We start from the raw sequence: 26,176 nt of genomic DNA, 5'->3' as shown, positions 1-26,176 counted from the left end.
TATATATATATATATATATATATATATATATATATATATATATATATATATATATATATATATATATATATATATATATATATATATATATATATATATAAATAAATGATTTTGACCCTTATAAAAGCCTTTTGATTAGATAATTTCACAGTTTTAAACTAGTAAAACAAACTTATGTTATGTAAATGTATACTAATTGACAACTGTGACAATTTGATCAAAAGGGTTCAAATAATAACAAGAACATTACATGTTTGATATTTTTGTTTCAGGCTGAAGTTGATTTTGAGATATGGGGAAACAAATACAAAAATATAATAATCAAATATTCCATGTCCTTTGAAAAATACTTATTGTATGTCCTGTTTGGCTTTAGGGTATTGGGGAATAACTGCCATTGTATCATACACCAGATTGAAATTTTGAAATTCAACTTAAAAAACAATAAATAATGAAGGAACACAACAACAATTATGTCCAAAAATACAGCAACAAATATTGAAAGAACAAAAGAGTCAGCTTTTGTCCCCTGGGGGTTAAATTATTGGCAACTTGTAACCTCAGTTTGGTATTAACGTCACATTGAGAAGCCCACAAATTGTATACGGCATTTTCTACTGCATGAATTAATTATAAACCTATTAAAAAAAATACTCTATTTAGATTTTGTAACTTGAATATTAACCAAGTATTAGTGAATTTGTTATTGTAAGCGCTAACGCAGGCAAACTATTTATAATGGCGCTGTGATAACAAGCTTGTGTACAATTTTGACATGATCGACTGCCAAGGTTTTTCCTAGTTTCCTTGCTCCCTAGACATTTATTGAAGATCATAAATCATGCATCTCACCTGAAAAGCAGATGGCTGAGGGCGTACTTGGACAAGTCGGTACACTTTGACAGCCATTTAGGACCCGGAAATGGCGAGGACGACAAGAAAAGACACTTGTTCCCCTCCACCCTGTTTCTTCATGAGGATTATAGTCATTCTTCATCTAAATGGGAATATATGAACAGCCCAGCAGTCGGCATCCTAATGGCAGCAGACATTGTACAGTAAGGGATTGTTACGTCTTCGACGCATGGCTGCGATTGTCGTGTTCCCTCCAAGGCAGAAAACAAGCAGGAGCGGCGTACAGGTAAGATTAAGGTATATTTTAATTATTTTAAGACGGGATCAAAAATACAAAACAGAGGACGCTAGCAAGCGTGGAGCTAAACAAAAACCAAAATGTCACCATGGGTGAAAATAGGGGAATGCCTGAGGGCAGAATAATCTCAAGAGCGAGGAGAAAACCAGGGGAACGTAAATGATGCCTATTGCAAACATTGACCCAGCAACTACTGCTGGGTTACAGGAAACTATAAAGGGGAGTGATTAACCAAAACACCTGGGAACACTAATTGCCAAACTAAGACAGGTGAGGAGAATCAGTACCCATGGAAACCAACAGTAAACAGGGAAAGAGGGTGCACCCAGGAAAGAGACTAAAACAGAAACATTACCAACATAAATCATGCCATGATCCGGGTAACGGATCATGACAATGATGTTGTATTATGTTTGTTGTCTCATAAAGTCTGCAGTGAGTAATAATCAGTGATGAAGAAAAAAATAAGCAAACATCATGATGCGTTTTTGAAATTAATGTGCTGCGTATGCTTAAAATGATCTAAATATGTAAATATTAATTGTTATTTTAAATAAGCCTGTTACTACATTACATATATACTTACATCATGTATATAAAACCCTAATGGAGGTGTTTGGATGTTTTTTTAAGGCCTTTTTTTTTTTTTTTTATGTAACTGTAAGCAAGTTGCAAATAGCACTTTTAAAGCCTGGGTTGTGGTGACATTTCATGTTTTAGTACCACATATTTGTAAATTATGATTAAGCCTATTTTTGGAGCAAAAACACACTCTGGGTGACCATCCATCCATCCATCTATCCATTTTCTACCGCTTGTCCCTTTTGGGGTCACGGGGGGCGCTGGAGCCTATCTCAGCTGCGTTTGGGCGGAAGGCGGGGTACACCCTGGACAAGTCGCCACCTCATCACAGGGCCAACACAGATAGACAGACAACATTCACACTCACATTCACACACTAGGGCCAATTTAGTGTTGAAAATCAACCTATCCCCAGGTGCATGTCTTTGGCGGTGGGAGGAAGCTGGAGTACCCGGAGGGAACCCACGCCGTCACGGGGAGAACATGCAAACTCCACACAGAAAGACCCAGAGACCGGGGATCGAACCCAGGACCTTCGTATTGTGAAGTACACACACTAACCCCTGTACCACTGTGCTGCCCACTCTGGGTGACATTTCCTAAAAATAGAAAAACATTTTTGATGATAATGCTGATTTGGAAATATACCGAAAGCCACTGTTTATACCAGGGGTATCCAAACTTTTTCCACTGAGGGCCGTACACGGAAAAATTTAAGCATGCGGGGGCCATTTTGATATTTTTCATTTTCAAACCTTAAAAAATATATGGATTTTTTTTTACCTTTAGGGCTCCCGGGGACTATAAAGGGTCTAAGTCAATAAACTGTTAAAAATAAGTCAAATTATTATTATTTTTTTTAATTTAATGCTTACAGTAAATCTCTGTATCAACTTGAGGTTGATATAAAGTAAAAAAAAAAAAGATTTCTGTCAAAGACAACTTTGTTTTTTATAGTAAAACTGAAATATGCAGTATTTAGTATTTAGAGCCTTAAAAGATCAATAATGCAGGACACCATTGATTTTAAGTCTTTAATATTTTTGAGTAATTACAGTGAAAAGTTAAAGAAAATCCTACTAAATATATTTGGGATCCAAAAGGTCCCCCACTCATAAAGTGATACATTTTTATTAGTTTTTTTTTTACTTTTAACACTTAAATTATGAGATCAACTTCAGATATATCGGTCGATTTTACGTTTGAACTACTAATTTGTTTGTTTTATGCTCTTTTGTCAAATAAAACTTTGATGTTTTTATATGGCAACCACACAATATATGCAATATTTTTTCCACATAAAACATTTTAAAGTGATTTTTTTCAAGTAATAATTCATTATAACATAGATTTTTAGTCTTTTTTTTTTTTAGCAATGGCAAAAAAAAGAAAAATAAACACAAAAGAAGAAAAACAGCCTGCATGGCAGCTTTGTGTCAACATTGCAACTTTTTCTTCTTAGATTTCACCTCATTCCACTTATTTTAAATGTTTTTTTTTTAATTTTTACAATATTATCAATTTCGCAATTTTTGCAGAATGTGTGGCAGGCCGGTAAACAATTAGCTGCGGGCCGCAAATGGCCCCCGGGCCGCACTTTGGACACCCCTGGTTTATACAATACATATGATTTGTTATCTCAATGTAACTTCAAGGTCAATAAAGTACTGCTTACAACATGTATTTCCTATGTTTTGCAAATGAGGCAAAATGATGGACGAGCTCTGTGTGCGTTTGCAATCAGAGCACCAGCAAGCATGTCTGCATCAACATGTAATGTATCATGGCCTGTTGCATCATGGGAACACATCATGCATCAGTGTGTCAGCCACACTCATCACTGAAGTGGTGTAACTATCTTCTTATTGAGTGCAATAAAACACACTTATTATGTAACCTGTCACCAGGTAGAATATGGATCATCCCTGCTGGATGTACTTATCCAACATGCGCATGTGTGTCTCTTTTTACTCGGTGCCTTTTTTTGTGTGGAGAGGATGGACGGTGACATTGTCCTCTCGCGGGGTCACGTGCTGTGGAAAATGCTGGCTGCCTTTGTTGTCCCGCTGCCTGTTCTGCTTTTCTGGCACTTTCATACAATGGTGCACTTGAGCACTGTGATGTTATTTAGCCTTTCAGAATACTACAGTTTGAATTCCAGCTCTCAGGAAAGACGAGCTTCCCAATGTAGGATTCATGGCACAACATACATCATCAAGAAACAGCAGCGAGGATTGAGCGGAGCACCGGAAAAAAAAAGGTGAGACAGCCAACTTTTTGGTTTTCGTCATCATCACACGAAGGCTGCATGTGTCCTACAGACATGCTAATGCTATTTTATCTAACATAGTGAAGATTTTTTTCCCTTTTTTTATTATGCTTTTAACTCAATTTGTTTCTACAATAGGAAAAAAGTAGCGCACCATCTGTCCTAGGCAATGTCCCAGCGAGCAGAGTCCTCCCAGTGTGGCGGCGTTGTGGTCGAGTTCGAACCTGACCACATCAGGAATGCCAGAGCCAAAAAAGCCAGGAGTATACCAGGTGAGCTTACCTATCAACACAAACAACATGTTGCATCATATCTGAAAAGCCGCCATTCCTTTTCTATGCAATTCCTGTAAGGTTCAGCGCTTATCTACCTCAAGGGTCCCAAGTTCCTCATCTATGTTAGTGGAGCGTTGTCAATGTGGGTAAGCATCATCTCCTACGCGCACACACACACACACACACACACACACACACACACACACACACACACACACACACACACACACACACACACACACACACACACACACACACACACACACACACACACACACACACACACACACACACACACACACACACACACACACACACACACACACACACACACATGCATGCATGCACACGCGCACTCAACTACACACACACTCAAACACACACGCAGCCACACTCACACACCCAAGGAAGGAAGGAAGACGTGATGATGAAGTACAATTTGGCACTACTGTGAGGAACAATTTCTATTCTTTTGTTTCTTACATTATAATCTAAATCATTGAACTACAATGGCCCCAAAGCAGTGTTATTAAACTGGCAACTCGGGGGCCAAATCCGGCTCAAGAATGACACTATTCTGGCCGCCGAGTTCAGATTGGGTGTGTTGTGCGGGTGTTTGAGTTGTATTGGTGGGTTATATGGCCGGGAGGGGGGAGGTGTTTGTTATGCGGATTAATTTGTGACATATTAAATATAAGCCTGGTTGTGTTGTGGCTAATAGAGTATATATATGTCTTGTGTTTATTTACTGTTTTAGTCATTCCCAGCTGAATATCAGGTCCCACCCGCCTCTCACAGCATCTTCCCTATCTGAATCGCTTCCACTGCACTCTAATTCGTCACTCTCACTTTCCTCATCCACAAATCTTTCATCCTAGCTCAAATTAATGGGGTAATCGTCGCTTTCTCGGTCCGAATCGCTCTCGCTGCTGGTGGCCATGAGTGTAAACAATGTGCAGATGTGAGGCGCTCCACAACCTGTGACGTCACGCCATTTCCGGTACAGGCAAGGCTTTTTTATCAGCGACCAAAAGTTGCGAACTTTATCATCGATGTTCTCTACTAAATCCTTTCAGCAAAAATATGGCAATATCGCGAAATGATCAAGTATGACACATAGAATGGACCTGCTATCCCCGTTTAAATAAGAACATTTCATTTCAGTAGGCCTTTAACCTTGCTAACAAACAGAGGTAGAACACTCGGTTCTAAACTTCCTCAAGGCAACCCTTTAAGTCCTCTTCTTTTTGGCAGTATACATTTTTTTTTGTAATGTGATTTATGTAACTAATGTGTTGCAGTAGCTCGTTTACTTCACATGGAGTCAGTAGTCATTTGTTCAACTTCTTAATTATATTACTGGTGTTCCTCAAGATTCCATTTTAAGTGCTCTCTTTTTCATTATTTGGGCTGGTTCAGTTCAAAAACCTTGTGGGAGACTCACATTTTTGCAGAGGGTCCTTAAAAAGCATTCTGCCTTTCTTTCTGGCTTTAGCAGATTGTGAGACGATAGCGTTGTAGGCAAGAAGCCAAAAATCTGAGCTGTCAGCTCATTGACTGATGACTCTTAAGGCGTCAGGGAGTGATGTTCACCATCATACTGCTGCACAACTTCCCCAGCCGGCATCCGATACACTCCTTTGGGGAGAAGTTTCTAAAATAGTTATATAATTTTCTCTTGCCAATGAGGCCATGAATGTGTCCTGGTTGGTGATTGGATGAACGTAAGGAAGGCAAAGAAAAGAGAGGGTGTGAGTGTCGTAATTGAGACGTCAGAGAAAGACGTCAGCTTCTTGAGTACGCAAACCCTAAGTGAAATAACACCACTAGGGGTGCTGAAAAAAATAAAAGTGATTCATATCAGAATCGCAAATCTTACTCATTCCGTTCCTAAATAGATTTTTTTTTTTTTAAATCAATTAGAATGTATATGTGTATATATACAAATGGTGCCTGTCACACGGCAGTAAAACGGCTGATCAAACAAAAAATAAGTCAGCATCATGGACCCTCTAGCCACGGAAGCTAGCTCTCCAATCAGCTAAACAGACTCAGCAACTCCACAGTGACGTTTTGGGATTCACGAAACCGAAACAATACAAAAAGAACGATGATACTACCAGACACTTGTAAACGTGTTAGCATATTCTTTAATGCTAACAACGCTAGCTTGATAACATTACGATATGTGATATATAAAAACACTCCTACAGACATCACATATGGGACGGTTTACTAAGTATGAATTATATTAGTCATATTGTAAAACTTATAAACATTGCTTGGAGTGATGAATGAAGAATCCTTTCGAGCAGAAACGCTGAGGAGGGATAATGCTGGTTCAAGGAACGAAACACGAAGTACATTTTCAACCCATGTCTAATAGGTGGCGCTATACCACAAACAATAACACACCTTTTTAGTGTCTCTGTGGGTGTACTATGAAAACTATTTGTTGAATACAAAACATGGCCGATAGCAAAGAAAAATCTCTAAATTAGCTGCACCGTTTTATAAGCCGCAGGGTTCAAAGTGTGGAAAAAAGTAGAAATTCATAAACCTCTCACTGTCTTTTTATGAACTTTCAGGGTTTGTGGGATAATCTATGACTCTTTATACAACATTTATTTATTATTTGTGTTTAGCTGTTTTTATTTTGGAGTATCGGAAGATAATTGCAGTCTCGTATAACTTATGTTATATTTCATTTGGTCCTTAATTAGTGGTGTAATAAATTGTAATTTTGTAGCCTGTAACAAAAAAGTTTTTAATATAATTTTCATATAAAAAAAATATATATATATTGTGAAAATCGGTTTTAATCGAGAATTGTGTTGAATCAAGAATCGTGTTTGATTCGAATCGTCACCCCAATAATCGGAATCGGAAGTTGATGTAAGATTCACATTCCTAATGAATACGTTCCTACAACTAAAATATTTATAGAAATATAGAGTTTAATTCTGCATGTGCATATAAAAAATACTCCTTTGCCTATAACATTTTAAAAATGGCTCTTTTGATAGTAAAGGTTGCCAACCCCTCATCTAACCCATTCAAGACACCGTTTCTCAGGAAAAATGTCTTATATCCAGGTCAACATAGTAAAACCTAGTCCTGGACTATAACTTCAGGCAGAATAATATGTCCTTTTTGTTGCGTTCAGTGACTATTTACATTACAACGTCCTTCTATGTGTTTATCCAGGGTGACCGAATGTGGCATTTTGCCATCTCCGTGTTCCTGATTGAGCTGTATGGACGTAACTTGCTGCTGACCGCCGTCTTTGGCCTGGTGGTGGCTGGCTCTGTCCTCCTGCTCGGAGCTTTGATTGGAGACTGGGTTGACCGCAATCCCCGGAATAAAGGTATGCGTGGCAATTTCACAGCCACCTGCAGACTTTAGCATACATTACTCTGTTAGACGTGCAGGATATAAATCAGTGAATCTCAATCCTGGGGCCGGGACACATGCTGGTTTGCGATCCCACCATGTGGTAAATTGCATTTCCCCCCGGCGTCTCAAGTATAAATCCGTTCCTGATTTGATTTCTAGACTGACAAGCAGCAAGGCATGAGGCTCACAGACACTGAGATCTGGGTTAGGTTTTGCAAAGGAAAATATCATCAGTACACCAAGTCTTTTTTTCCCCCATCTTTTTCAGTGGCACATGCATCTCTTTTCATCCAGAACATCTCAGTGACAGTATGTAGCATTGTGCTCATGTTGGTGTTCTCATACAAACAAAGGATTGAGCAGATCTGGGATGGCTGGCTGACTGTGAGTAGACTACGCAACATTTTCTTCTGTATCTCAACGATAAGATAGGATAATAGCTGTGATTATTCCCTCTGTGCTGTGAGCTATGTGGCTACTCTTTTGTGCTTCCTTAATAACATGTTGCATCGCAAAACTTACGCAAGGTGGTTTGTTATACGGTGGTGATCGTCCTGGCAGATGTGGCAAACCTGGCAAGCACAGCGCTGACAATTGCCATCCAGCGGGACTGGATCGTAGTCATCACTGGCTACAACCGGGGCCACCTAGCTGGTAAGAGGACCGGCTCTCCGTTAATGGCCACGTTATGCGCAAAGCATTAACCTGGGCCTCTGTGATCCTGACAAAAGGAATGAATGCCACGATGAGGCGGATAGATCAGGTGACTAACATCCTGGCCCCGCTAGTGGTGGGGCAGGTCATGACCCTGGCCTCCAATGTAGTTGGATGTGGTTTCATCCTGGGATGGAACCTTGTGTCTCTCATAGTGGAGTTCTTCTTCTTGTCCCGGGTGTACCGCATCGTTCCTGCTCTTTCAATCAAACCGCCAGTGGTGGAGCTGGATCAGGCCAGCCTGCAAGGAATGGGAAGGAGAGGATCACAAGGTATGCAAGCAGGAGTTCACTTTAAATCTACCAGTTTGTAGCAATGCATGGGAGTAGAGAACCACTACAGTCAATAAATTATGTTGTGAAAACAGCTGACCGATCAAGTCACCGGGGAGTTTGTAGGAGAAGATGCAAGATGTAGGGAGACTGTAGCATAATACAGGCTTAACACTGTAGCGTTGTTTTGGTTTGATTGCAGCAAGAAATTGTGGACCATGGCGCTGTTACAACGGTACCTCAATTTACTAGCCCATTGTGTTCCACAACAGAGCTTGTAACTCAAAACACTTGTATCTCAAATCAAAAACCGAAATGCTTTGAAATCAATTTAATTTGTGCATGGCACTTCTAGAACATTACCATTTTAATATGAAACATACAATAGTTCTTAAAAATCAAAATTAATTTCAGGCAGAAAATATTCTTTGAATACTGTACTAAAAACAACTGTAGTAGTTTTATAAAATAATATAATAATAATTTTCCGCATTTACCTTGGAGAGCATCCTTTTGAACGCGTCTCCTATGGGTTGCTTGTCTGTCGTATAACAATAGGAAATAGCTGTTTTTGTTTCACACGGGCGGAGACGTTAGAGTTGACAACAAGTGAAATGTACATCAACTGTCTAATCATAATGTATGTTTGTTTCTTGTGTAAACAAAGCTGGCACAGCAACGTATAAAAATATATGAACTCATTATTACCCAAACGGCACCTATCTGTGACAAATACTACTTCAATTGGTGGCGGGTTAGGTTCGTAACTCAAATTATGGCTTTCAATTTAAAGCATAACAATAAGCCAAGAGACAGCTCGTATCTAAAATTTCTTGTAAATTGAAGTACTTCTGTAATTTGTCTGTGCTGGTAAATACGCTAGCCAAGTGTACATTTACTACACAGGTTGTGCATCTAGTGGACTTAAATTTTAAACCCACATTTAGTAGTCTTGTCTGCATATTACACATTTTACTCATGTTTGTAGGTCTGTGCAAGTAGTAACTGTTTTGATGTCATCATCAGTATGCAATATACAACACTATACTTTCATAATGAATGACAGTCCCTTATTTCTCCTCAGGGGAAGGAGAAGTTGTTGAGACTCTGGCAGAAGGCAACAGCGATGCCAGTCTAAACCTAAAAGAAATCACCTACCTGCCCCTGTGCTTCCGAAGGTTTCGCTGGCTGGTGAGCACATGCAGAGACGGATGGAAAGCCTACTATCATCAGCCTGTGTTCCTGGCAGGAATGGGTCTGGCTTTCCTCTACACAACAGTGCTAGGTTTTGATTGCATCACCACAGGCTACGCCTACACTCAGGGCATAAGCGGCTCCCTCCTCAGTTTACTGATGGGTGTATCGGCCATCACGGGGTTGATGGGCACTGTCATGTTTACAAGACTGAGGAAGAATTACGGTCTGGTCAACACCGGCATCATTTCCAGCTGCCTCCACCTGGGCTGCTTGCTACTGTGCGTGTGCTCCGTGTTTGCCCCAGGCAGCCCCATGGATCTTAGCTTGCTGATTCCCTACTTTACCTCAAACTCTTCCTCCGAGCTTGGAGGGATGGCGAGCCAAAGACAAAAACACACTTATCCTCTGAGGGGAGGCAGTAATCAGCCACTTCTACCTGACCGCTCCTCCATCCACTGGACGAACAACACAGTGCTTTTTGACAACGTGCCATCTGGTAGTGCTCCCGAGTCTTACATCTCCATTATCCTGTTGTTCTTGGGTGTGATCACAGCACGCATTGGTGAGTGGACATGCACAACCAAATAGTCTGGAATATTTACCTTACTGCAGGGTTTTTCTACTAAATTGTTCTCAAAGTTCCATTTTTGGAGAGCGCAGTACAGGAAGACAGACTTAACCTCCTCTTAAGACTTTTACTTTACCAAATTCGTAACACTGTCATATATGACAGTGTTACTTCATATATGAAGTCATAAAGAAAAACAGCAGCACTATGTTGACGCTAGATAAAAATCGTATTATCTCAATATGTATGTCTGATAACCAGCATCCTCTGCAGTGGACAAACAGCCCTGTTATGATCACAAATATCCACTGCAGAGGACACTGGTTCTCAGGGGGATATGACAGAAGTTCTCTGCTGTTTTTAGGAATATGCTGAAAAAAAATAAATAAAATGAACTTAACTTTGAGCTGGATGGTTTGATGTCATGGACAACCCTGTACCGCTGATTAATGGCCGGCCGTCCCTCAACACAGATCATGTGCTGTGCATAGGGCCCGCGATCTGTGTTGGGCTCCTTTGTGCGTAAAGAATCGCATATAAATAAATGACAGAGTACGTATTTCTCGCCCTTTCCTGCTTCGTCACTGATCAGAATATGATGACAACATTCCCAATGCTGGCACACTGGTTCCCTTTGCACACACTGTTGGTGCTTGTCACAAAATATAATGGTACTGCAATTAAATTCTGATTGAAGCAGATTTGGGAGAATTAAACCATTGTATGTTTGCATGCTCTCCCCATGACTGCGTGGGTTCTCCCCGGGTACTCTGGCTTCCTCCCACCTCCAAAGACATGCACCTGGGGTTAGGTTGATTGGCAACACTAAATGGTCCCTAGTGTGTGAATGTGAGTGTGAATGTTGTCTGTCTATCTGTGTTGGCCCTGTGATGAGGTGGCAACTTGTCCAGGGTGTACCCTGTCCTCTCTGCCTGAGTGCAGCTGGGATAGGCTCCAGCACCAAAAGGGACAAACGTTTTAATGATGTTAAAACTGTTATTTTCCACTTATTAAACATTTTTTCCCAATGAACTTTTTTAGTAAAAACATGCATTTAATTAAATTCAAGTTCGATCAATAAAATATAAAGTGTTGTATATAGATAAAAAAGAGTGACATAAATTTCTAATTGAGGGGGTTCCAAATATAATTCTGGTTAGGGCCCCGAGTTACCCTGGGGCGGCCCTGCCAAATTAGCCCATAATGATATGTCTGTGTTTATGTCAATGTTTTAATAATAAATGATGCATTTTAGTTAGTTTGGGTCCTGAAGTAATTACAGTTCTAGTTCAAAATAGTTTAAAATAAATAATACAGTATACTGTACCCTGCTTGCACAAATGTAATGCTTTTGAGCAAAACAAAAATGTTTACCCATTTTACCAATAACACACATATATTCTGATATGACCAAGTATGAATTGTTGGTAATCAAAACTCAAAGTCAACTATTGTATTTTCAGGTCTGTGGTCCTTCGACCTGACAGTCACACAGCTTTTACAGGAGACCATCTGTGAGTCCGAGCGAGGTGTTGTAAACGGGGTGCAGAGCTCAATGAATTACCTGATGGACCTGCTCCACTTCATAATGGTCATCTCTGCTCCACAGCCACAGCATTTTGGCATCCTAGTTCTCATTTCTGTGCTCTTCATCACCACCGGACACACTATGTACTTCCTGTATGCGCACAAAGCCAGGAGAAAACGTCGCCATGACACCTAAAGGAGCAGTTGTGTCCTCGTGACAGCCCCCGACCACGTGAAAGGAATGTCTCCCTTGGGTCCAGGCTCCTGACTTTGCCATTCGTTTCAGAAAGTGTCTCTGTCTCACCTCAGCTGCTTCCTTACTGAAGGGCCTGCATGTGACACATAGCAAACCGCAACTCAGGTGCAATAGAATGAGAGCAACACTCTATCATGAATATAAATGGCCACTATAAACCTCCAGGGGAGATGTCCTGCTCTAATTTACAGCAGAATTCAGGCTTCAATACATGCTTTTAAAAACCCTGCAGGGATCCTGCATTTTCTATGAAAGGGTGAATGGACGGAGACAAGAAGCACTGTTGTGAGGAAAACTTGGACGCTGTTTACATGGCAGGCCAAAGTGGACCAAATCTGATTTATTCGAAATCCGATTTTTTCCAGCTGACCGTTTACAAGTAAAATTTGATCTTTGTCAGACTCCAGTATAAATATGCTCAGGCCCCGATGTGGCCACAATGTGGCTTTAACGTCACTTGCATGCGCAGTTCGATAAAGTGAAAACAAAGAAAGTTGACCGAATGAAAAAGGAAGGTTGTAATACACAAGAAAACATTAAACACTACAGATCAGCTTGTGGCTGTTGTGTAGAGGAAATAGGCAGGATTCTAACTATCTTCTAATGTGGCCCAAATCTGATGTGAAAATATCAGATTTGAAGCACTTTGGAGTGTTTAGAATGGCAAAAATCAGTGTCACTTGAGGGCAAAAAAATCAGATTTGGTGTCCAGTGTAAACGGAGCCTTTGATCCATAGAAAAGAAAGACAACATAACTTGGTAGAAGTGTTGAAGAATGCGCCTCCTTTGAAATATTCAAAGATGTCCAAAAAAAGGAACATGCAGGGAATTACATGCGAAAAATCAGAAAGGCAGCTTCCCTTATCAAATGACTAAACATGTCCTTCCCCCTGGTTTGTGTCTCTGTGGATGATCACATATGAAGGTGAGATTTTTCACCAAATCAACACAAGCTATATTACTCCTATTTTCTACTTCATATGAAGTCAGCATTGCCTTACCTCAACAAAGGGCAACAAGATTGTCGGGCGACAACTTTCTGCTCTAATGTATGTCTCCATAGCTGTGTCATGTACACAACCAGCATCACCTCTCTGCAATTTATTTGTAACATTTGCCTGTCACCTCTATGTACTGTGTGTTGTCAATACAGTACTTGTTTTAGAATGATACATCAGAATATATAATAAAGACTCATTAAGAAGGACGTTCTCTCAGAATTTTACTCATACTTTGGAGTTAAATGGCAAAAGGTAAAAATCCTTAAATATTTATGGTTTAAAATCCAGACGGAATTTTGGATCATGCAACTTCAAACCATCATCACATGAGATGTCAGGATATCTTGTGAGGTGTCTGTTTAACTACTGTTGTACTTTTTCAGAAGGGATTTTTTTGTGACAACAAAATGTGATGATAACCCTAGAACCAAAAAGGGAGTATTTCGCATCGGAAAACTTTCAACTACAGACACAATTCGATTTTAACAAGCAGATGGTCACATAAATATACTTATTATACACATACAGCCTGATCTACATTACATTGACCAAGAGAGCACATTCTATCGAGTCAAATTACTTTTGTGTTTAACATACCTGGCCAATAAAGCAGATTCTGATTCTGATCTACTTTGATCCAAATAACAAGTGTGTGTACAAACTATAAAGTTGCATGTACTATTAGTGGGTAATCTACTCAGTGTGTGGAATTGATAATAAGTGGTGCAAACCGCCCTACTTAAATGATATGTTTGCATGTATAACAGCTGTTACCATGGTGACACTCATTCACTTCCAATTCAATGTTGTTGACTTCCATCCATTTTCCATCCATTTTCTACCGCTTGTCCCTTACGGTGGTCGCGGGATGTGCTGGAGCCTATCTCAGCTGGGCAGAAGGCGGAGTACACCCTGGACAGGTCACCACCTCATCGCAGGGCCAACACAGATAGACAGACAACATTCAAACTCACATTCACACACTAGGGCCAACTTAGTGTTGCCAATCAACCTATCCCCAGGTGCATGTCTTTGGAGGTGGGAGGAAGCCAGAATACCCGGAGGGTACCCACGCAGTCACGGGGAGAACATGCAAACGCCACACAGAAAGATCCCGAGCCCAGGATCGAACCGAGGACTTTTGTGTTGTGAGGCACACTTTGCTAACCCCTGTTGACTTGCAGCATGCAAATATAATATGTATCACCTTTTGGGCTATATTGAAGTGTAATCTAGACAAGAAAACCTGCTTTTAGCACACTGACAGGCGCTGCAGTGTTGTGATGCTGCATTTGGAATTATCCATTCGCAAGAAAATGCATATTGCAAGACGTTTTTTTAATACAGGAGATTATGATAATACTGTACATCCCCCTAAATGAAATAACTCATTAAAAAAAACCACCAGCTGTCACCAGAACAAATAAATTCAATTTGTTTTAATTGGCCCCTTAAGTCATCTAGCAGCTATAACATTATAAAACGTCGTTGCTGAACAAACAATATGTCTGATATTTTTTTTTTCTGACAGTCCAAGTATGTTGACATGCACACAAGGAATATTCTCTCTCTCCATTGTCTGCGATTACCTTCTTTTTGTGCGTAACTGTGCCAGTTTGCACTGACTTTTTAGACATGCGAGATATAGACACAAAATACTTTTAGTCTTGATATATCACAATGTGAAGGCCAAGAGATATTTGCATCTTATCCTCCCATTAATGTGGGCGTTCTACATGAAAACAGACACGTTAAAGGGATTGCGCTCATTGAGTAGATTAGCATTGTGTGCGCTATCAAGTTTGCATGTGTTTTTAAGTATGGAAACCTTTAGTAGTTAAGGACCTTAATACATAAAATCTTCATAGAAGGCAATAATTCTGTTAGGATCCGCTGCTCGGATCACCGTTTGTTTACAGTTTAGTGTCACGTGTGTTTTGTTTCTGTTGCCATGACGGCAGATTTTGCTCACCTGCCTCTGGTTAGCGTTTCGGGACGCGCACCTGTTGCCCGAGCGCTAATCAGAGGGCTATTTAGTCTTCACCCGGGCAGCACTCTGCCTGGCTTCCTAATTTGCTTTCATGCAACAAGTTACGACCACTTTGTTTCCTGCTAGCTCTCATGCTACATTATTTTGCTTGCTAGCTCCCACGCTAGTCGTTTTGTTTTTTCCTGTCTGATTTAGTTCTTCAATAAATCATTTTTCCTACCTGCAAGCTGTGTCCGAGCCCGTCTGCATCCTTGGGAGAACACCTCGTACCACGATGCGACCCGGTCGTTACAGTAGGAAGCCAGCAAGAAGAAGTTCTCTCGCAGCGAGCATGTCGGAGGAGAGGGACGAAGGTGCGTGGATGGTGTTGCGAGCGATGGAGGCGGAGACTCTCCGCTATTCCCCTTCGGAGCGCCAGGACCTGATATGGGGTCCTAACGGAAGGTTGGTCCCAATCCACTCCGTTTGGCCCGAGGACATCGCCACACCTCCGCACCACCGGACGCGTCAGCGAAGACGGAAGCCGCCAACGAGGTCTTCACTTCGCTGCAAAGACGCGCCACTCCCACAGACTCCTCCGCCGGTACACAGCAAGCTACATTCAGCCCAAGATTTCCCTCTTCAAAGGTCTGTTAATCCCATCAACTACCTTACCGAAGACTGTTATGACTGGCCTGTCAATCACTGGGACTGCAGCTATGACGTCATTCCGTCGGCACCCCCTGATGACACGCCGCTTGATGACGTTGTCCCGTCCATTTTGGATGACGTCATAGACAGAGACTTTTTTAGACATTATGTCAATTCTTCCTGCCAGCCATTTTCAAGTGACTTTAATTCTGCAATAAAACATTATCAGGACATTTTTTTAAGGACTAAATCTAGTCAGTCCCAGTCTCAAGTGGGGGGTGACAATAGACATTTTGGACAATTTAGAGGAGAGGATTCTGCCCTCCCCCAGACCACCCTCCACCCACCCTTGAAGACGGTTCCAATCCGCAAGGAACGCGTCTGGGATCCGCTTTTTGAGGGGGGGGCTAGTACTGGGAGCTGTGCGAGTGGGGTGGCACAACGGCGTGCTAAGCCGCAACCTCCTGCTCGGCCACCGCCACCTGTCCTTCGGCGGGCTAAGCCACAACCTCCTGCCCGGCCGCCACCACCGGTTTTTCGGCCTGCTAAGCCGCAACCGCCAGCTAGGCCACCTGCACCTCGACTGGTTCTCACACCAGTACCTGCACCTCGGCTGGTTCCCACACCAGTACCTGCACCTCGGCTGGTTCCCGCACCAGTACCTGCACCTCGGCTGGTTCCCGCACCAGTACCTGCTCCACGGCTGGTCCCCGCACCAGTACCTGCACCACGACTGGTCCCCGCACCAGTACCTGCACCACGACTGGTCCCCGCACCAGTACCTGCACCACGACTGGTTCTCGCACCAGTACCTGCACCACGACTGGTTCTCGCACCAGTACCTGCACCACGACTGGTTCTCGCACCAGTACCTGCACCACGACTGGTTCTCGCACCAGCACCTGCACCACGACTGGTTCTCGCACCAGCACCGGCTGCCACGACAGCGACTCCGGCTGCCACGACAGCGACTCCTGCTGCCACGACAGCGACTCCTGCTGCCACGACAGCGACTCCTGCTGCCACGACAGCGACTCCTGCTGCCACGACAGCGACTCCGGCTGCCACGACAGCGACTCCGGCTGCCACGACAGCGACTCCGGCTGCCACGACAGCGACTCCGGCTGCCACGACAGCGACTCCGGCTGCCACGACAGCGACTCCGGCTGCCACGACAGCGACTCCGGCTGCCACGACAGCGACTCCGGCTGCCACGACAGCGACTCCTGCTGCCACGACAGCGACTCCGGCTGCCACGACAGCGACTCCGGCTGCCACGACAGCGACTCCGGCTGCCACGACAGCGACTCCGGCTGCCACGACAGCGACTCCGGCTGCCACGACAGCGACTCCGGCTGCCACGACAGCGACTCCGGCTGCCACGACAGCGACTCCGGCTGCCACGACAGCGACTCCGGCTGCCACGACAGCGACTCCGGCTGCCACGACAGCGACTCCGGCTGCCACGACAGCGACTCCTGCTGCCACGACAGCGACTCCGGCTGCCACGACAGCGACGTCGACTCCTCCGGCTGCCACGGCGACGTCGACTCCTACCGCTTCCACGGCGACGTCTCAGCGACCTCGAGTGGTCCGGCTGCGCAAGCAGCTCTCTCAGAGGACTCAGAGGCTGCTGAGATTCTGGCGCCACTCACGCCCACCTTCTCGGCGGCCACGAATGTGGCCTTACCGTGGTCGCCCGCCTCGCCCGCCTCGCCAGCGGCGGCGGCGTTCCATTCGCCGCCGCCACCTGACCCTTCCCCGGTGGATTCGGGGACACGTGGCCTGGCGACCCACCACCAAGTCACCCCCCCGCCCGCCCTTGACTCGTGAACTATTGCTTGTTTTTTTTGGGTTCCAGTTGTTTTTTTGTTGTTTTTTTTTCTTCAAGGGACATCTGGAATCTGTCCTTTTAGGGGGGGGTACTGTTAGGATCCGCTGCTCGGATCACCGTTTGTTTACAGTTTAGTGTCACGTGTGTTTTGTTTCTGTTGCCATGACGGCAGATTTTGCTCACCTGCCTCTGGTTAGCGTTTCGGGACGCGCACCTGTTGCCCGAGCGCTAATCAGAGGGCTATTTAGTCTTCACCCGGGCAGCACTCTGCCTGGCTTCCTAATTTGCTTTCATGCAACAAGTTACGACCACTTTGTTTCCTGCTAGCTCTCATGCTACATTATTTTGCTTGCTAGCTCCCACGCTAGTCGTTTTGTTTTTTCCTGTCTGATTTAGTTCTTCAATAAATCATTTTTCCTACCTGCAAGCTGTGTCCGAGCCCGTCTGCATCCTTGGGAGAACACCTCGTACCACGATGCGACCCGGTCGTTACAAATTCAGCAAAACAGATAATTATTTTATGTTATAGCGGTACTATGCAGCAGTTTTTTCTAATTGTATAACAGTTAACAATGCCAATAAGTTACTTAAAGTATTATCTTCACATTTGAACAAGGTTTAACAGTATGATGGCGACAGTTTGACTATGGAACAGTTCATTTTAATTTGCATTATTTCCTATTAGACTTTGTAGGTTGTACTTATTATTCATTTTTTGGGGGGCTCCAGCTATAATAGGATTTTCACTTTTAAGATACTGTGTGCGTAGTAAAATACAAATCAACACTAAATATGATTTTGTTAAGGAACAAAGCTTAAGTCAGAAGAAGAACAAGGACAGTCAGAACTGCTCAGTTTGTACCAGCACTGCAAACATTGGAAGTCTTTGTTTCTTAATGTTTTTCCTATTAAAGATATAAAAATGTGCAATGAGGTGGCGACTTGTCCAGGGTGTTCCCTGCTTTCCACCCGAGTGCAGCTGGGATAGGCTCCTGTACCCCCTGCGATCCCTAAAGGGACAAGCGGTAGGAAATTGATGGATGGATATAACAATGAGTTAAGTGTTCCATCAACATGGCCAATAAACTAAGTTGAATGCAACACATATTGCCTGGAAAATTCTATTTATTAAATCATTTCAAAGCAGTTGGGCTCAGATGTTAAAAATACAGCCATTGTCATAAATAATAATCATGAATATCAGTTGACAAAAATAGTCATTTTCATGCAAACCCAATAACACAGCCAGCTCTACTGTATGTAATTAAACAATGGTGTAAAAGGACCCATAGTTCATCATAATTTAAATTCAGGGATGACATCAAGAGGTAGAAATATTTGGGTTTTTACTGAAATACTGCAAGAAGCTTTCATCACTTCCTCCTGCTTCCTATGCTGCAGGCCTACAGTATCCCTGATGCTTTTCCTGCTACTCCCTGATTAAAGTGCACACGCTAATAAGTCTGACTTTAGGCATTTCACTTTGCAATTCATTTAATCGCAAAACTAGGTCAGTGGTGGCACATTACGACTGGAGTTGCCCCACTACAAAGCGTTGTAGCTGCAGAAAAAGCATAAATAACAAGGTTGTTGGCACTTATTCAAGGCCAATGAGCTAAATTGGGGAGTAGGATCGTATACTGTACTTGGAAGAGGTGTGAAGCAGTATTACAAGTTATTGTACAATAGCGGTCCCATTGGGAGGATGTCTATGAGGTGGTACAATTTTACAAAAAAAGAAACTGGTGAGACATCATTTCAGTATTGCTTTGTCTTTGTGTTTTTGTGTGGGTAGCAGTGGTGGTAAAGAACAAACAAGTGAAAAAAAAAAAGAAGTGGAAAAAGAAGTACAAATATACTGTAAGTAGTAGAAGAAATAGAAGTAAGTACAATAAAAAGTAGGACTAAAAGTAGGAGTTGGTGTAGGAGAAGGAGGAAACAGAGGAGAAGACGTAGAAGGAGGACAAGGAAAAGAAGTAAAAGAAGAATGACACAGAGAAGAAGAAGGAGGAGGAGTATAGAAGAAGGAGGAGAACGGGTAGGAGGAGTAAAAAAGAGGATGAGAAGATGGAGAAGCAAACAAAGAAGAAAAAAGAAGTGGAAGTAGAAGAAGAAAGACAAGTAGAAGAAGATAAAGATGGAGGAGATAGAAAGAGAAGAACGGGGAGAAGGAGACAAAAGAGGGAAACAAGGAGAAGAAGGACAATAAGAAAAGGGAGGAGAAGAACAAGAAGAAGAAGAAGAAAAAGGAGAAGGAGAATAATAATAATAATAATAATAATAATATAATAATAATAATAATAAGAAGAAGAAGACAGGGTGGTGGCTGAGTTGGTAGAGCGGCCGTGCTAGGAATTTGAAGGTTCCAGGTTCAATTCCCGCTTCCCCCATCCTAGTCACTGCTATTGTGTCCTTGGGCAAAACACTCTACCCACCTGCTCCCTGCGCCACCCACACTGGTTTATATGTTGCTTAAGATGTGGATAATGGGTTTCATTGTGTAAAGCGCTTTGAGTTGAAAAAGCGCTACGTAAATATGACTCACTTCACTTCACAAGAAAAACAAGAAGAAAAAGAAAAAGACAAAGACGAAAAAAGGAAGACAGAGAAAAAGAAAAAGAAGGAAAACAAGAAAAACAAGAAAACAAATAAATTAAAAACAAAAAAATGAAGAAAAAGAAAAAGAAGAAAACCAAGAAGAAGAAGAAAAATACTTTTTCAAAACAGCAGTTGATTTCCAGTAAAGTAAAAATGTTTTTACAGTTATCTGTGCATTATGATAAATATGGTTTGACCCTGGAACAAATACAATTATTTTACTTCCAATGGGAAAATGTTCTAAACATGAACAATTCAGAGGCCAACCACCTTAGAGATGCTCCACTGTGCTCTATTGCTCGATTGTGTAGACAGGAGTCTAATGAATATGAAGTCTATGAAAACTAAAGAATGAATGGTGTCAGATAAAAAACTAAATATGATGGAAGTAGGAATTGAGGATATGTTCTCATTTCCCATTTTGTTGAGTCAACAGTTTGGCTCACCAGCACAAACTGAATAGCCTTGCAAGGAGCCAGTCAAGCATCTCACTGCTGACAGTTGTGGAAACCCTTAGAAGGATAAAAGATAAAATGGTCATGTGGGAATAATAACTGCCCTTGGTCAGTCTACAGTATGTAACGTCGCAATGATCGTTTTTTTATGTAACCACCTAATTAACACGAAACCTTTCATTTAACTAGCAAGTTGAGATGATCACCAAACGTACAGTTATGTCACCATTATCGAATATCGCTGTGGCTGCAAGTAGTACTATTCCTTTTGCCTTAATTAAGTTAATTTAATTCACCGGGAAAGAGCGCTGTCACCACTGTCTGGTAATTTTAGGATTATTAGGAGCCCTTGATTGGACAATCAATTATGTAAAGGGTAGTCGAATTTTGTGATTTTCAAATGTGTAAAATTATGAAGCTCAATGAGAGTGCATAGTCATCATCTAATTTGCATAATCAGCAATGACACATGTGCATGTAATTTTTATTGACACTGCGAGCTTAACTGTTAACATTTGCATTTGAAAATGATAACAACCTTCTGGGAAATAATGTAAAAGATACACTACTAGAATGGCACAACTGCCATTCTTGATTTTAATGACATCATACAGTAACATCCATAAAACATCACACATACTTAATGCTTCAAAATAAAGAAGTTCTTCTCAAAATGAACCCCGCTTTGAAAAGTTGTGCACCACAAAACGTTGTCACTGTAGCCATTAATCCTGACTTCATCATTTTGGTAAAAAAAAAACAATCAGCACAAATTGTTTTATTTATTTTTGTTTCATTGGTTAACATGTTTTATATATTGTGTTCCTGAGTTAGTGTCGCCGATCAATTTGAATTGATTAATATTTTAGTTTATTACATTTTATTTTCAGTATCAAATGGTTCAAGTCGGCCAAAAATGTTTATAGTTTGAATAATGATATATTCTTTTTTAATGTCAGGCTAATTGATGCACTCTAAATCTTTTCTGTTACAGACTAAAAAACTATGTTATAAAAGTTATTCTTTGTTTTAAGTTCATGTATATTTCTTTTTTTGTTTGTTTTCTTTAATGTTAATATGGATAAAATGTTAATAAGGATCAAATGTTATGCAGCAGCCTACTTTTACAATTTGACAGTCGCGGCGGAGAGTTGGAAAGGCGCAAAATGTATTTATCTTAAGGGGGGCGTAGCAGAAGAAAATGATTAATAAGCACTGCCTTAAAGCGTTGGAAAAAAACTCACATCAGCAATGACTTCTGCAAAGATAGAAAACGGAAAAGAGAATGGAATTCCCTTTTGTAACAAAAGGAAGGGACACTTTCCAAGTAAAATATTTTAAACAAAGAGTCTTTACATAAACTTAAGGAGAACTGCACTTTTTTGGATTTTTGTTTATCGATCACAATCATTGTGAGAGATAAGAACACACATCTTTTTTTTTTTAGGATTCTAAAGATGGTAAAGAACGCTTGCAAAATGCGGCTAATGCGAATCACCATAGTAGCCTTCAACGCCCGCCAGAACAATTTCAAAACCCTCCATCAACGTTTTATATACACACTGCAACTGTATGTATGTATGTTTATATCCATCCATCCATTTTCTACCGCTTGTCCCTTTTGGGGTCGCGGGGTGTATGTACCGTAATTTCTGGACTATAAGCCGCACCTGACTATAAGCCGCACCAGCTAAATTTAGGGGAAAATACAGATTGCTCCATATATAAGCCGCACCCGACTATAAGCCGCAGGGTTTTGATGTGTAATTACCGTAGTATATAGGGGTTCCTGCTACCACTGAGGGGATTGTCGGGACAGAGATGACTGTTTGGGAACGCAAAGCGTCCCATTTATTAACAATAAATCTTTCAATCATTCAATCAAACTTTCACATCTTTGACATGGCAAACAGCATTTGTGCAGAGTACAAATAATACAACGGTGCAAAGTAATACAAAGTGCTCGCCTGTACGTTATCAAAATAACCAGCCTACCGGTATATGAAAAGTCAGTCTTTAATCATTGTGTCATCGTCTTCCTCCTGCGTACTAAAACCACCGAAATCCTCTTCGTCTGTGTCGGAGAAGAACAGGCCGCAAATAAGCCGCACCCTTGTATAAGCCGCAGGGACCAGAACGAGGGGAAAAAGTAGCGGCTTATAGTCCGGAAATTACGGTATATATACGCTCTCTCTCTCTCTCTCTCTCTCTCTCTCTCTCTCTAGGTAACAGACAACGAAGACGACTATTTCTGATCAATTGAGGATTCAAAACCTGATCTTTTTTAACCTTAATATACAGAGGATAAACTGTCGGTTACAGAAGCTTAGCGAGCACAACGAGGCTGAAACATTGGACCAGACCGAAGCCAAGAGTGTGAAATGGCACGACTTGACGCTGTAAATGTGGAACATGGAGCCAAGTTATGCTGACAGAAATGGCGTGCTTACTCAAAGTCAACTTGAAAAATGTTTTCCTGGCCAACTAGACGAAACAGACAACTGCACATCGAGTGAGTCATTATAATATTTATCATGATACATCATGCTTGCTAGTACGACTACATGCATTGTCTAGCTATCTGTGTACAAACAAAACATGATATGTGGGCTAATGCTTTACAGACAATGTCATATAATTGCTCATGTTTTTCAGTCAATACAAATTAGTGTCCTATCGCATTGTGTTGTACATTACAAACTTAAAGCGATTCAGCTGCTGACACAAAAGCTAGCTTACCTCTTGCAGCAGCTATCTTACGGCTAATGCTGTAGCATGCCTTCGCAAGACGATTTGTTACTACGCTTGATAAACAGTTCATTCGTGTTGGTTCTTACAATAACAATGTCGCTACAGCTTGGTTATTATACAGGTTATGGAACAACAATGAAGTATTGTTGGCGGTTTTTGGATGCATTTTTAAAGTGATTTAAAGAGCAAGCCGATTTTTACAAATTAGAAAGCAAAAAAACCCAAAAAAACTCAAAAAACCTTTTGTCTTCTTGTCTCTCATCATGATTGTGAATGATTGGCAAAAAAAAAAAAAAATTCAGTTCCCTTTTAAAAGGTAACGCAAAATCTATTTGCGGTCCGCCACAAAGAGAAGAATATTGTATCAATTATGGCTTTCTATTATAATAAACATTTCTAGCTTAAGCTCCAAATTAGACACTAGTTTCTTTACCATGAGCCAAACTTACAAACATATATCATATAATATCAAATTGAGTATTTCCATGTTTCTCATAGTAGTAGTAGTAGTGAACCCATGAGGGGTCACAAGCAGTAGGGGAGATTGTCATTATGTGTCTCTACACTCTACTATGCATGTTAGAACAATAGACAAGCCCGCAGTTAGATGGCAACTTTGCTCAATCTCATCAACACGCTCTTTGATCACCGCAGTAGGTAGTAAGGACACAGAAACACATGTGTACATACTGTAGCTAACGAAGGCGGAAATATAAAGACGTTTGTGACGGCAATTAAAAGGAAAATAAGTCATCGTTAGAGGCAAGGAAAAAAGTGATATTAACCAGAATAAAAAAAGACTGAAAGTATGACAAAGCATAAGCAGCCCTTGGGTTCACTGTAACTACAGTAGGAAATGAGGAATGACAGGTGTGTTTACGCCATTCTACTACCTATTAAATCCTATCTCTTCCTAAGTTTTTTTTTTGTACTGCCGCCACAATAAAAAACAAAGTCCAAATCCCAGCAAACGTTATGAGTAGCAATATCAAGTCTGAAGCCCAGATTTGAAAGGATGTGCAGTGCAAAAAGGGCTCACTGCAGCCACTAAATATGAGCTGAATCATCTGCTTTTGTTGTTGTTGTAGATTTTCTGTGCATCTGGCAGAGTGATGGAAAAGTGCAAAGGTTGAATATGTTCATATAAAACAGACAAATGATGTGAAACAAGGTTTGACATAATAAATAAAGGTTAATTGTGTTTTATAAAAAATGCTCAAACTGATGAACAGCAGTTGACAGTTTGAATTGTTGTTTGAATGTATTTGGATGCATTGTATGTTCTGGGAAAGTAAATGGAAATATGCACTTTTATCCCTTTTGATTAGATACAAATAAGCAATATTGTTGCCACTTTGCACAAAACAAAAGAATCATAGCTCTTTTTGGAAAGCAATAAAATGAGAAACCTGAAAAGTGACTAATGTGTACAGTATTAAACATTTTAATGTTACTGTGTTAGCTTTATAAAAATGCACAACCCAGTGAATTGATTGCTCTTTTTTCTGTGTATTGCGAATCCCAGACTGAAAAAAGTCTTGTTCAAATATTATGAATTGACTTAATAAACTTAACATGGAAATTGGTTTAAGTTATTGTATATAAACTCAGCTCATTTTATTACTTTGATAATAGGGTGATTATATAAAGAATGTAACTCACAGTGCATGGTACAGATGAATATTTAAATATTATCAAGTTCCATATATCCATTTTCTACCGTCTGTCCCTCTTGGGGTCGTGAGGGTGGTGTAGCCTACTCCAGCTGCATTCGGACGGAACACAGGATACACCCTGGACAAGTCACCACCTCATTGCAGATATTATCAAGTTTTTAATACAAATTACATTCAGGGGGTTGGAGAAATATCTGTCCCCTACAGGGTTTTTTGTTTTTTTTACAGAAAATGAATTAGAATCACTGGATTATATACTGTACCACACATATATTTACTATAAAAACACAAAAAACATGAATTCATCACAAAAAAGCATGCATTAATCAAGAAAGTGTCTGTCTGCTTTATGGAATAATGACTTTAGGGCCAATATAATCCTACTGTAGCTAATCTGTGACATGCACACATTTTAAATCATGTGTGACATTTGCTTAGTTTATTGTTTGCCCAACTAAACAAATTTTTCAAGGGTGACCTTCTAGTACAATGTGCCCTGCCCACTCCTGAATCGAGACGCCCTCCCGCATTCAAGAGATTTTCAAACTTCCTTTTTGGGTCAGTTTGGCTAGCCAGATGTTTCCTGAACCTGCCCTGTTTCCCAACTCCCTCCCCTCCCTACTGGATGTAGTGAAAGGAAAGGGTTGAGCGAGAGGGAGTTTTGTCATTCACTCTCATACCTAACCTGGCTTCCATGGGATTCTACCCTACAAAGACAAACTTAGATTGACTTAGGCGCCACTGACAGTCAAAAGCCTGCACCTAAAGCTCATTTTAAAGCAGCTCACCTCCTTGCAAAGCAGCTCCTAGTCATCGGCTTTGCTCTTTTCTGTCCTGGTTGGGAAGGCAGTGATGTCGTGGGACTGTGGTCTGAGGTACGTGTTCTCTGTGTCCCCTACACTGCCGCCGGGCAGCATGTGCATCCTGCACGATAAGGAGGATTTGTCCAAGCTAGGGATGGTCCAGAGACTGGCTAAGGACGGCTGCCGCTTCTTGCAGAATCACAGCAAGGCCCCGGAGAGGACAACTGAG

The 26,176-nt window shown here is 41.4% G+C and overlaps 2 protein-coding genes and 1 long non-coding RNA gene across 4 annotated transcripts in view; 2 read left to right on the top strand and 1 right to left on the bottom strand.

The window, feature by feature from the left end:
* Window positions 1–1,574: 1,574 nt before the first annotated feature.
* On the bottom strand, window positions 1,575–26,168 carry LOC133660048 (uncharacterized). The gene is made up of 5 exons (XR_009827759.1): window positions 25,933–26,168; window positions 11,991–12,282; window positions 4,375–8,630; window positions 4,159–4,286; window positions 1,575–2,334 (listed from the first exon to the last, which is right to left on the bottom strand). It is a non-coding gene; the product is annotated as an uncharacterized LOC133660048 (long non-coding RNA).
* si:ch211-254p10.2 (solute carrier family 40 member 1) lies at window positions 3,853–13,322 on the top strand. Its single transcript, XM_062063105.1, has 9 exons — window positions 3,853–3,995; window positions 4,143–4,276; window positions 4,358–4,425; window positions 7,487–7,646; window positions 7,944–8,059; window positions 8,203–8,329; window positions 8,407–8,661; window positions 9,746–10,420; window positions 11,890–13,322. Exons 2-9 carry the CDS (start codon window positions 4,174–4,176, stop codon window positions 12,147–12,149), a joined length of 1,764 nt encoding a protein of 587 aa, XP_061919089.1. The 5' UTR covers window positions 3,853–3,995; window positions 4,143–4,173; the 3' UTR covers window positions 12,150–13,322.
* LOC133660046 (rap guanine nucleotide exchange factor 5-like) overlaps window positions 25,823–26,176 on the top strand; it is a 40,881-nt gene continuing 40,527 nt past the window's right edge. For both annotated transcript variants that reach the window (XM_062063101.1, XM_062063103.1), the window contains exon 1: window positions 25,823–26,176. In XM_062063101.1, the coding sequence (XP_061919085.1) occupies window positions 25,997–26,176 (180 nt within the window). In that variant the 5' untranslated portion in view covers window positions 25,823–25,996.

Source organism: Entelurus aequoreus, linkage group LG11, assembly GCF_033978785.1.
Source record: "Entelurus aequoreus isolate RoL-2023_Sb linkage group LG11, RoL_Eaeq_v1.1, whole genome shotgun sequence".
NCBI classification, from domain to species: Eukaryota; Metazoa; Chordata; class Actinopteri; order Syngnathiformes; family Syngnathidae; genus Entelurus; species Entelurus aequoreus.
The sequence above is the reverse complement of the archived record's forward strand: the minus strand, read 5'-3'. Positions and strand labels throughout refer to the sequence as shown.